The sequence below is a fragment of the Squalius cephalus genome (assembly GCF_949319135.1).
Source record: "Squalius cephalus genome assembly, chromosome: 1".
NCBI classification, from domain to species: Eukaryota; Metazoa; Chordata; class Actinopteri; order Cypriniformes; family Leuciscidae; genus Squalius; species Squalius cephalus.
This window is the reverse complement of record NC_137122.1, coordinates 24077152-24090567: the sequence shown is the minus strand read 5'-3', so window position 1 is coordinate 24090567 and position 13416 is coordinate 24077152. Positions and strand designations below refer to the sequence as shown.

Sequence of the window (13416 nt, the reverse complement as noted above, 5' to 3'; positions counted from 1 at the left end):
GACCTACTGCGACAGAAGTGAATCAATCAAAACTAACTTTGATTGGACTAGCTGGACAATAACTTTATTCTAGAGCTGCTGTAAAGCCAAATCAATCTCTGTTACTTTAATTACCTATTACCACTGTAAAGCTGCTTTGAAACTATCTATATTGTTAAAAGCATTATAAATGATATAGGTGACTTGACTTGACTTAAGCATCACATTTATATTTGTCTGCACAACCCAATTGAAGCATTTAAGCAGAAGTCTTTAGATCAAAATGTTTTTGTAAACTGTTTGTAAAGAAATGTATACATAAACACAACACTTATATTTGTCTACATAACTTATTTGAAACATTTAAGCAGAAGCATCTAGGTTTTTAAGCTCACGAGAAGCACTGTGACTGGTGGTGTGTGTCTCATTTCAAGTGTAGAACTATTAAATATCACCATACTTTCCCCAGTTTATTAATCACAGTACATTAAGACATTTGTTTTGTATTACACGCTTTTCTGAGATGTTCTAAAGGTTCAAATTAGGCATTATCTAATTAAAAATGACCTAATTTGTGTAGATTTCCAGAAGATTAATCTGAACATTGGATAAAGCCAAGTTCAAAATGTTTCATTTTGTTGACATATTAGAGCTTAAGGTTTTTACAGAGGGATTTTGGATATCAAATTTTTATCACTCTGTAAATCAGAAAATACTGTCAACAGCCAGAAAAAAACATGCTTTTAGGAATAAAATGTTCTATAAATCAGTGAGAATGATATATAAAGAAACCCCACAGTAAAAACCTTCAGAATATAGTCAGGAATAAAACTGTAAAGTTTGGTGTATATAAGTGATGCTGAAGTGGAGAAAAAAAACTTTAAAGATAAGTATTGTATTTGAAATCTACAGATGCAAATAGATAAAAGTCTAATAAAATAATTTCCACTAGACTGGAAGAAGACATTGAAGCAAAACTGACCAAAACCTTGCCTTAAACACACAATGATAGTGGTGAGAGAAGCTGAATATTTTGATGCATTTTTAGACAAAATAATAATAAGATAAAAATAGCACAAATGATAGGTTATTATAGTTTCATTTGATTTTATTTCAATAATTTACTTTTTTGGAATTTAGTTTGCTTTGGTTTATATTTAATTCAAATCCATTGTTTCATATAATCTACAGTAGTTACATGCAAAAGCACATCCTGTCAAATCAGCCAATAGAATCACTGCTGTGCAAGATCTGACAGACAGGTGATTGAGAAGGTTTCATGCAGAAACCAACCCCATCGTCCAGTTTCAGACACCGGCACATGAAGATCAAGAACATCTGTAGTTTTTATTTTAGTTTTTAACTTGCATTAACAAATTTTAGTTTATTAAAGACACCATGAAACCACAAAATGGACTATTCTTCTATATATATATATATTTGGGAATATTGCAGTATTTATTATACATTTATTATAATTCATTATTTATGTTCCTCGCAATCTTTCCTCGTAAACGACGGGGGCGGGGCAACATGTCAATCACATGAGATCAGCCAATAGCAAACCACAACCATCCAATCAATTCACCACAGACAAAATCAAGCCCCGCCCAACATTTGTTCTTGTTTTAAAAAAAAAATATATGTTATTAACAGAAAATAATATGTTACACATACAACAGTATACAAAAAACAAAATGTAACGGAGTTGCACACTAGGGGGATTAATGTAGATCTACATAAAGACATTGAAACATTTACAAAAAACTGCTTTTTGCTTCATAGAAAATCAAATTGAGACATTTGTTCTTGTTCCAGAAGCTGTTTCACTCGGATATACGTCACTATTGAAAGAAAAAAAACAGTGCAACCTCCGTTTCGTGCTGACTTTAATCTGTTAAATCAGTAGTTTCGGTCTTAGATTTGTACCCTGTCGGTTAACATCCCTGACAGGCGAGTGTGTGGTCATGTGATCGTGTGAGGGTGAGATGCCGCAGTTGTGCGGCTCAAATGAAGTGTAACACATCAGTGTCGCAGACAAACCTGCTGCTGAACGGACAGATACACACACTCACACAGAGAGACAGCGTCGCAGTGATGTAATTTGTAGTGAAATCACATTAGTGTGTGTATGTGTGTGTGATGGGCGCCTTACACAGAACATCTGTTACTGACACACACCGTTTGATTGATGCCTCCGCTTATGTGGGAGTGGATGTAAACAGTCTTCAAAAAGAAAATCTGCACATGAAAAACGTAATAATCAAGGTGATTATTGCTATCAATGATTTTGTCTCCATTTGGCTGTTAAAATACTAGTTTCATGCCCTTAGATACAGTATTGCTCTGATAAAAACTTCAACAAGCAGAGAAATAGATGTGCATTTCCTGAAGGGAACATCAGTGTTTGTTAGATAGCAGATGAATAGTGTTGCTTTGTGTTTTAGTCTTGAATGAGATGTTGCTCTCAGTGTGCATGTTGTTGTTGTTGTTGCAGACAGGAATGAATGCTTAAGGGCACTTACTAGGCGTCAGAGAGCACTGTGAATCTATTGATTTCAATGGTGCATGAAGCATCTAGAGTGTGTACTGTAAGTGTAAAAGTTGAGGTGCTTGTTGACGGACAGGTCAAGTTGTGCTGTATTCCTGCTTGATTTCATTCTGAAGCGACTCTTTACACACTCTTGAAACATTCTTCTCCATCCAACACTATGTGGTCAGTAAGATGTTTTATTGTGTGGGAAAAAATTGACTGATTGACTATCAATGTTTTTATCGTTCATCAGCTGTAAAAAAAAAATCGTACTGAAAATTATTCAACTGATATCGTTTCTCTCTGCTGTTATCGTTATAGTTGTGGTGTGGACTCTGCTATTAGTTAATATCGAGAACGATTTTTAGATCTATATCTTTATCGTTAAAGTTACCGTCCTTGGTGTGAACGGGACTTTAGAGATTAATCAAACTTGTTTTTATGTGCTTATTAATTGCAAATTAATGCACTCCTAAAGCTAAATCTAGAAAATATCGTAAAATGCACGTAAAGCTTTCAGTTGAGACGCATTTGGTTTGAAAAACAATGCCAGAAGTGACCTTCCTTTGGTTACAAGGTCACTACACATCCTTAACACGACATTCATCATTTAGCTGATGCTTCAGTGCAAAACAACTAAAAATAATCCATAGATAAAGTAAAAATATACACTCGTACAAACTGAGGTTCTTTATTGTTGTCTTTTTAACATCAGTGGAATCTTTCCATTCCACAAAAGGTTCTTTATGGTGGAAAAAGGTTCTTTAAATTATAAAAAATGTTCTTCACACTAAGGGAAAAAAAGGTTCTTTTAAGAACTGATCACTGAAAGGTTATTTAGGGAACCAAAAATGGTTCTTCAATTACATCACCGTGAAAACACCCCTTTTGGAACCTTTATTTTTTTGAGAGTGTATTTAACGTATGAATTTTTTTAGTTGTTTTGCATCGAAGCAAAATGATGAAAGTCATGTTAAGGATGTGTAGTGACTATAATTAGCTTTAAAAGCAGCAGAAGTCTGCAGCATGTCCTCTTTTATATGTGTGTGTGTGTGTCCTTGAGTGTGATTTCAGGGGTCTTTTGTGAGTGTTGGGCTCTAAAGGGGGTCGTGGGCAATTAAAGCACACACGCAGCGCTGCTATACGATCACACACACACACACACACACTGCTCTCATGCACCTCCCACCTCCGCATGTGGATGTTTAAGTGATCTTTATTGTGTGCAGAGTAAACAGAGAGCGAGCGAGGGAAGCCGTGCTCATCCAGCAGGAGCGAGAGACACACAGATAGAGACAGAGAGAGAGAGACGTGTGTGTGTGCCTGTCTGTGGTTAAATGTGGAAATCTTCATCTTTGAGCTCCATGGCAAACTCTGCATGCGTGCTTCTGTCCGGCTCCGGGATGATGCCTCATTCCCTGCACGCTCCTCCCGCGTTCCTCTACTTATCCGAGGTAAGGATCCTCCCGCTGCCTTTGCTTTTATACACTCCTTTCTCGTATTTCATTCCTGAGCGAGTGAATGAACATGCGTTTTTTTTTTTTCATCCTGACCCCTGACCCCTTCTCTGTTTGGGGTCAGCGCTCCGCTTTTATCCCACATTTCCGTGCTTTTATTCCACGTCCGCTCCTTCGTTTAGACTCAATTTACTTTCTTACATAGTCATTTTGTTACTAGTTGTTTGTATCTAGTGTTGTAGTTTAGTATCAGTTTTGGAATTTCATTGTGAATTCATTCTGGCAATGTTTTACAATCACAAAACGGAAACTGTTTTGAGATGTGCTCCAGACACAATTCTGTCATTCATTTTAGGTCATAATTAGCAGATTTATGCAGATTTTTATGCAATTTTATGCAGATACTCTCATGAATTATTCAGGATTTTCCGTGACTTTTCCCTGTTAAATTACTAAACACTGTTTTTAATTAACTTAAATTACTTTGTAGAATAAGTCATTAGATTCTTCACTGGATATTAAAGTCAGCGGGTTTTGTTTTTGAAGATTGTATTAAAGATGCATCATGCTTTAGTGACCATATATATTGGTGAATATATATTTTATTTTTGATATCTGTATTTTTTCTCCTGAATATCAGGTGAAAACCAGCCGATATTGGGTGCAAATAATATCAATGCTACTATTTATCTACTCCAATAAGTAAATTAATTTTCTATAGCAGTTTTTAATCTTATGTGCTTATATTTCTTTTTGACATTTTATTGTTGATATGAATTGGTCATGTGCATCTAGTATTGCAGTTTGTTGTTTGACATTAGATTGTGCGTCATTTGTGTTTTCATTTATAAATACAACTTACATGTATTTGACATGCACATTAATTTTAATAATATTAATTTGATCTCCTCATCACCAACATTAGCATATGCAGATGCTCTCATGAATTATTCAGGAGCTGCTTGTGTTACATCACTTGATCAATGTTCTTAATTAACTTTGTTGAATTAGTCATTAGATTAGCTTAGTTTAAGTGCACATGTCTTTTACATTTTTTTGGCAATGCTTGAAATATCGGTTTCTACAAATCCATATCAACCGATATAAACATTTACATTTTAAATCATCAATATCGGTCTTAATTTGCTGATGTTTTAAGTAGATATTGGTCTTTTTCTGTGTTGGGATTTTATAAGTGTTAAAATTATGTATATATACTATACTATATATTATATGTATATATCTTTTATACTATATATTATACTATTTTAATATTTAATTTGACATATTTGCATGGAAAATTGTAGATTAGAGCTTCAGTATAATACTATTTAAAAAACATCATGCAAAACTATAGATTTATGATATGTTGTTTATTAGTACTAACATAAAAATAATTATCAGTATCAAACTGTTTTATTTTTATTAGCATTGCTTGACATATCGGTTTCTTTCTACATATAAGTATTTTATTAGCAATGCTTGAGATAACGGTTTCTACACATCTGTATTTTATTAGCAATCCTTGATATATTGGTTTCTACATATTGGTATTTTATTAAGAATGCTTGAGATATCGGTTTCGAAATATCTGTATTTTATTAAAAAAGCTTGATATATCGGTTTCTACATATCTGTGTTTTATTAGCAAAGCTTGATATATCGGTTTCTACATATTAGCAATGCTTGAGATATCGGTTTATACATATCTGAATTGTAATAACAATGCATGAGATATCGGTTTCTACATATCAGTTTTGTATTAGCAATGCTTGAGATAACGGTTTCTACACATCTGTATTTTATTAGCAATCCTTGATATATTGGTTTCTACATATCGGTATTTTATTAGCTATGCTTGATATATTGGTTTCTACATATCGGTATTTTATTAGCTATGCTTGATATATTGGTTTCTACATATTGGTATTTTATTAAGAATGCTTGAGATATCGGTTTCGAAATATTTGTATTTTATTAGCAATTATTGATATCGGTTTCTATCTGTCTGTATTTTATTAAAAAAGCTTGATATATCGGTTTCTACATATTAGCAATGCTTGAGATATCGGTTTATACATATCTGAATTTTATTAACAATGCTTGAGATATCGGTTTCTACATATCAGTTTTGTATTAGCTATGCTTGATATCCTACATATCCTACATATCTGTATTGTATTAGCAATCCTTGATATATCGGTTTCTGCATATCGGTATTTTATTAGCTATGCTTGATATATTGGCTTCTATATATATCAGTATTTTGTTAGCAATGCTTGGTATATTGGTTTCTACATATCCTTATCATCCAATAAAATCATTTCAATTTTAAATTGTCAAAATTGGTCTGAATTCGCTGATGTTTTAAGTATATAATGGACTTTTCTGTACTGGGATTCATAAGTATTAAAGTCACCCTGTAATCAATAATTTCATCCCTTACAACACATCATTGATCATCAAAATTACATATTTAAAGTTTTTTTCCTTGGAAAAAAAATGCCTTCATGCCTTAAAATATCTTGAATGTAACTCTACACCCTTGCCTCATTTAGTAAAGAGGTTCTATGAATATGCAAATGAGCCCCGCCTCCACTCACTCACAGCAGCTCAGAGATCCACTCATTGCCGATCACACGTTGATCTGATTGGTTACAAGGTAGTTTGTGGCGTCAGAAACACCAGCGATTTCAAACTGTGTTTTTGAGACTGTCTTTGATTCACTGCAGTTTTAAGCAGAAAATACTCAGCAATGGTGTTGACTTATGAATTTGCACATGGTTTGTCTTAAAGCATATTAAAAACACCACATTAGACACTTTAACAACATTTAAAAGCTTGATTTTCACCACAGGGGGACTTTTAAAATTATTGATCTTTTCTGCTATGTATTATAACATGATAATAATTGATTTGACAGGTTCACTTGTAAAATTGTAAATTAGTAATTTAGTATGAACAATATCTAAAACACCATGTAAAACAGTATAGATTTGTTATGATATCATAATGTTTAACAGCCAACATTTTGACACTAGTGCATGTTTCATTGCGCATGTATGTGATTTCTGCTATAGTGATACAGTACTGAGACACGAGAGCGATAAATGAGATGAGTGCATTCTTCCTGCTTTTAAATCACTCTGAGAAAGCAGGAGAAGCGTCTCCTCCCCCATCTGTCCACACACACACACACACACACACACGATGCTGGCACATGGTCGGCTTGCGTCGAGTCGCCCTGTGAAGAATCCAGGGCAAACGATCCTCCTGAGAGCAAGACATATTATTCATGAGGCTGCGTGTTTATGACCGAGTGTGTTTGTGCGCTTAATTGATTTCATATTCAAACACATGGCCCTGTTTGCTGCAGTATGTACTGCTGAATTATTGATACAGTTCACGAATGTGACGCGACTGTAACGCAAACAGAAATGCGGGAATGAAATGAGACGAGACGCATGCAGTTCTCTGGGATAATTGGTGAAGTGGATGTTACAGAACAATCCGTCGCTTTATTTGTCTTGTGTCGGAGTGAAATAAATCAGCGCTGGTGAAGTGTGTAAAGCTCAACGTATGTTAAACTGATTCTTGCATTACAGGAACAGGTTGTTGAGGAGGATTTGGATTCTGAGGTTGGATTTGAGAATTGTTTCCTCTCTTAGTGATTGATTATCGAAGTAGTGACTTAACTCTTAAGGAAATCTGAATACTTTAAGTGAATTGATTCATTTGGACTGTTCATTTTCAGTTGACGAGTCAAGAAAATTTTTAATTTGAGTCACCATTCAATGGGGTTCCTTTTTAAGTCTAGTTTTATTTTGTAGCACTTTCAGTACTTAGTTCAATACTACTGCTTATCACTGTGTTTCTGCAATCGTGGCCTAAACTTTAATGATAAGAGAGTAAAACATGGGAAAGCTTGTGCTGTTGCAGCGGGTGAAGATCCTTCTTAACTTTAAAATTCATTTTAGTCTGATCTGAAGTGTTTAAGTGGCAGATTTCAGTGCTGATTGACTCATTACGTGTGTATGTCTTTGTCTTAAAGGTACAGTAGCACAAATAGACACTCTTAGAAGCAAAGGTTCTTTATGGAATCTTAAAGGTTTCTGTCATGCGCATCATATTTAGAACCTTTTAGGGATTCCATCATGGGATCATTTTATGGATTTATTAGTTTTAATTAATTACTTTTGTTTTAATTTTATGAGTTAAACAGCTCATAAACATACTTTAATCACTAGAAAAAATTGAAATAACATGTTAAGCATGAACGTATTATGCAATAATTTAAGACATTTCTCCTTATATAGAACCTTTTTGACATGAAGGGCCAGATTTACTAACAGTTTGCGTCAGCGCTAACCCTCTTTTGGCGTTAAAAACTACTGTCAGGATTTACTAAAGACAAACAGTAAAAAAAATTGGACAGACGCAACTTTCCCTTTCAGACGCAACATTTTTGGGAGAAGAGTATTTATATGAATCACGCAAAGAGATTTACTAAGGTTTGCGCTCGTCAATTAACTGGTGTTTGCACCATTATTTACCACCCAAAAAAAGCATGTCTTAAAGGGGGGGTGAAATGCTCATTTTCACTCAATCTCCTGTTAATCTTGAGTACCTATAGAGTAGTATTGCATCCTTCATATCTCCAAAAAGTCTTTAGTTTTATTATATTTATAAAAGAAAGATAGGCTGTACCGAGTCTTTTCGGAAAAAAACGAGCGGCTGGAGGCGGGCCGTGTGGGCGAAGCTAAAGCTGTGCTAACGCGCCGAGCTAACAACACACAGAGACATTTGAAGCAGTTTTACTCACCGCCCGGTTCCAACCACGACCGCAAACCTTTATCATTGCGACTGCTCGATCCTTAAGCATTAGACGATCTGCAAATCCGTCGATCTGGGCTTTGTTTATAAAACAATCATCGTCGAAATGCAGGTAACAAACAGTCTTGCACAACCTCCGTTGATGCTCTGGAAAAACAAACTCCATCCACTGGTCCCTTAGCGCTGGGTTCTTTAGGAATCTGTGCAGGGTTGTCTTGCCCTGGCAACCAAAAACCCACTTCTTTGGTGACATTGACTTCCCTAAAGCCGAGCGGAGCGCTTTGATGGCGTACTGCTTTCGCTCTCTTGCTCTGGTCTATGAGTGCGCGCGCATCTGCGCTCTTCCGGGAGAAGTGCCCTTAGGACCCATATAAGGGAAATTCCGCTACATCTGACGTCACACAGACCCATACTCGAAAAAAACTTTCCAAAACTTGTGACAAACCGGAAGGACAATTTTTGGCACACAAATACTCCTTCAAACGTACAATTTAATTTTTGAAACTTTGTCCATGTTTAGCATGGGAATCCAACTCTTTAACAGTGTAAAAAACTCAGTATGCATGAAATAGCATTTCATCCCCCCTTTAAACTAGACGCTAATTGGCACTGCTCTTGGTAGATTGTGTCGGTCATTGTGGAAATGATCCGGTTGTGTCTGTGTTCTTTCATTTGTGTGTCGTCAGTAGATCACGCACAGAACTTTCCACTCCCATTGGAGCTTTTATGGGATTGCATTCTGACGCTAATTTGACCTGTTATGTAGGCCTAAGTCTGGCCCTAAGGCCGTGTGTCCACCAAAGCGCTTTTTCACGCAGCTGGCGTATTTTTCCAATTGTTTTCAATGGGAGTGCCTCGTTTTTCAAACGCCATGTGCGTAACGAGGCGCTGAGCGCTTTTTTCACGGTCGCCCAGAGTTGAACAATGTTAAAACGCAGCGCTCATCACTGTCACTTTTTACCCAGCCGTCCAATCACAGTGGAGGAGGGGCGGGACTAATACCACACCGACCAACCGCCATATTCTGCTTGTCCAACGTCAACAGATGACAACAACAAGCATAATAACGGAACAAAGTGTATCAACATTTTTATATAGAAACAACACAGAAACAAACTATCTGTGAAATGAAATACTAGGAACACTTCCGCGGATATTCCGTATCATAGCAAACTAGATGTCTCAACTGAAAAAAAGAAAAAAAAAAAACGCTGTGGAACTCCATGCAACCCTTTTTTCTACAAGTGTGTTTAATTCTAAAGATTGGAGCAATTGTGAAAAATGGTAATGCAAAATAAATGCATGAAATAGGATCAGCTTTAAGAAAGTAAAAACTCAGCAAAAACTTCTGCCTCTCTCTCTCTCTCTCTCTCTCTCTCTCTCTCTCTCTCTCTCTCGCTCTCCCTCCCTCCCTCTCTCTCTCGCTCTCCCTCTCCCTCTCTCTCTCTCTCTGTAGATCTGTCCGGTTAGAGACACTCTGCTGTTGAACTACATCTGTGTATCTAGAGTCCGCCTGGTTCTGCATCACTGACCGAATCAAATGAAACGGGGCTTGAAATAGATTCCTCTCCTTCTCTCTCTCTCTATAACAGGCTGAGATCACTCGTGAACATGCTGGCATTCGTTGCAAAAACATTTTTCATTACAAATGATATTATCTGCTTTACAGGTTGAGTGTAAAGTTAATTTGTAACATGAGTATGAATGTGAGATTGTCTCAGTATTTGATGTGGAGCTGCAATGAACAAAACCTGATGATCATGTTCTCCAGAAAGATTTGAGATGTACATGAGGCTCATAATATATAAATGAGCTCTCATTTCTAGGTGACTAATTAAATGCAAGTAAATTGATCATGTGACTCTTTGTACATGATGCTCATATATGTATGCATCAGAAAACCGTTTCAACTACATTTGAACCAGGATGCTTTGGTTGGTCACAGTAAATCCTCTTACAGGCTGCTATTGTTTAACACAAAGGCCTAATTTATCTATGCTGCCGCTTCATCGCTGTAAATTGTGTGTGTGAGTGTGTGTGTGTGTCTGTGTAATACTCATTCTCTCCCTGTAATAAATTCCTCCACACTCTTCCAGTCTTTTCTCTGTCGGTCTGTCTGCTGATTACCGTCACTGCTGCTCCTCTAATTAACTGTGTGTGTGTGTGTGTGTGTGTGTGTGTGTGTGTGTGTGTGTGTGTGAGACACAAGCAGCTAGAAAATCACTGTGTAAATCACAGGCTGTTCCAGCAGATTCTTCTGATGCGCTTACATTTTAAGGTTGAAAATCCAATCTCACGTGCTTGTGTGTGTTTGTGTATATATGAGTGTGTGTGAGTGTCTACATATATGAGTGTGTGTGCGTGTGTGTGTCTGTCTGTGTAAGTGTGTGAGTTTGAGCCACTGAGCCAGTGTGTGTGTGTGATAGTGTGTGTGATAGTGTGTGTGATAGTGTGTGTGTGTGTGTGTGTGTGTGTGTGTGTGTGTGTGTGTGTGTGTGTAAGAGAGAGAGAGAGAGAGAGAGAGAGTGAGTGAGTGTGTTTGTGTGTGTGTGTGTGTATGAACGTGTGTGCGTGTGAGTGAGTGTGTGTGTGTGTGTGAGATAGTGTGTGTGTGTGTGTGTAAGAGAGAGAGAGAGAGTGTGTGTTTGTGTGTGTGTGTGTGTGTGTGCACGTGTGTGAGTGAGTGTGTGTGTTAGTGTGTGTGTATGTGTGTAAGAGAGAGAGTATGTGTTTGTGTGTGTGTATGCACGTGTGTGCGTGTGAGTGAGTGTGTGTGGTTTACATACAGTTGTTTTCTATGGTTTTTACTCACTATAGACCTTATGCACCAGAGAAACAAGGGCGCCGCCATCTTTGGAAAATTGTCTTTTAACTTCCGTTTTGCGGTCGCTCTGTATATTTATATGGCATTTCTGTCCAGGAGTAATTAGCTTTTTAAGTGGATTTACTTAATGTAAAGTTAACGAAAGTTATCATGAGGACTGTAATGTTTAAAGCAGATGACTTAACAAATGTAAATCGACCGGGAAGATTTTAAAACGAGCCGTTCATTAATAAACACGCAAAACGCTGTGAAAATACAGACCGGAAGTCAAAAGACAATGAGCGCAGCGCTGAAAAGGGGCGGAGCTACATAAGGTCTATAGAAAATGCTTTTCTTTCTTATTTACAGGTAAAATATGTAAATATACAAAATTAACATATTTCACTTATTATTTATTTATTAATATGACCATTTTAAAAGTAAAATAAATAAATAATGAAGTAAATTAAATAAGTAAAAATGTAATTTTATAATTTTTTTAACTTATTTTATTTTTGTACTTTTTATCATTTATTTATTGAATTATTTTTTTTATTAATTATAGATTTTGACTATTTTCTTGTTTGTTTATTTTACTTTTTTATTATCTATTTGTTGATTTTATTTTACTTTATCTATTTATTTGTTTGCCATTTATCTAAACCACTTGATAGCTTCATGACAGAGTAGCATGTCAACCCCTGTAAAGCGCAGCAGTGTGTGTGTGTGTGTGTGTGTGTGTGTGTGTGAACTGATGATGTCCATCAGAGAGACCGAGAGCAGTGTCCCATCACGTCTCCAGCACAACCGTCTCTTTACGGGTCACGAGTGTCTCTCTCTCTCTCTCTCTCTCTCTCTCTCTCTCTCTCTCTCTCTCTCTCTCTCTCTCTCTTCGGACAGTTTAGGGCTGAATTACGCTGACAGAAAACGGGAAATGATAGACAGGCGTGAGACGCGTGTGCTCATAAATCGTGTGTCTCTCGAGGTGATTCATGAGACGTGTGTGAAGACAGTCTTCACCTCCTCGAGCCCTTCACTCTCTTTATTAATGATCGCATGAGCGCCTTGTCTTGCGTTCTGAAGTTTAATTTCATTTCCATCAGATGCGGACAGCAATGTCTTTAAACGCTCATCCTTTACACCGCTGCTAAAGAAGCATCGTTCACTCTGAAATCACAGATTCGACAAACTCTCATCAATATCTGTGCGTTCACCGGCCTTCTCAGGACACACAACTGAGTCTCTGTGTAAAGTCCACTCTGAAAACCTCTGCTCACATCATCTGACTGACGTGTGAAGTGACCAATCACAGTTCAGTGCTGAAATAGTTGAAGGATAATGTCTGCTGGATGCTTTGTTTAGAAGAACGGATTATATACGGTTGATTTATTGGAAATATATTCTCACACTGAGGTGGTAATGTGATCACGACTCATTAATGCACATTGTAGGTGAAGCACAATCTGAACACGGGTCATTTTTAATGGATTTGGGTTCATTTTTTGATCTCTCAAATCAAACCAAATGTGAAACGTCTCCTGACGGGATGCTGATGCATTATAATGCTGTCATGTACATGTCTTGTGCATTAAAACATGTAGTCCATATATTTTTATTATAGCTTGTTTTATTATTTATTAATAATTTATTTGTATTATTTTTTTAAATAGTAATACATATTTTATTATTACTTATGATGTTATTGTTTATTATTTTATTTAAGTATTATTTTGTTATATCAGACATAACTTTAATTTAAACTAATATTTTGTTTTGTTTTGTTTTTTGTCGCACATATTCAACAAATATTA

The 13416-nt window shown here is 36.3% G+C and overlaps 1 protein-coding gene across 7 annotated transcripts in view; it reads left to right on the top strand.

The window, feature by feature from the left end:
- rbfox3b (RNA binding fox-1 homolog 3b) overlaps positions 1 to 13416 on the top strand; it is a 286430-nt gene that overhangs the window by 191132 nt on the left and 81882 nt on the right. Inside the window, exon 1 of one of the 7 annotated variants that reach the window (XM_079869286.1) lies at positions 3764 to 3966. The exons of the other annotated variants lie outside the window; for them this stretch is intronic. Within the exon in view, the coding sequence (XP_079725412.1) occupies positions 3850 to 3966 (117 nt within the window). The 5' untranslated portion in view covers positions 3764 to 3849. Of the gene's footprint in view, positions 1 to 3763; positions 3967 to 13416 lie in introns of those variants that run through there. 7 annotated transcript variants of the gene reach the window in all.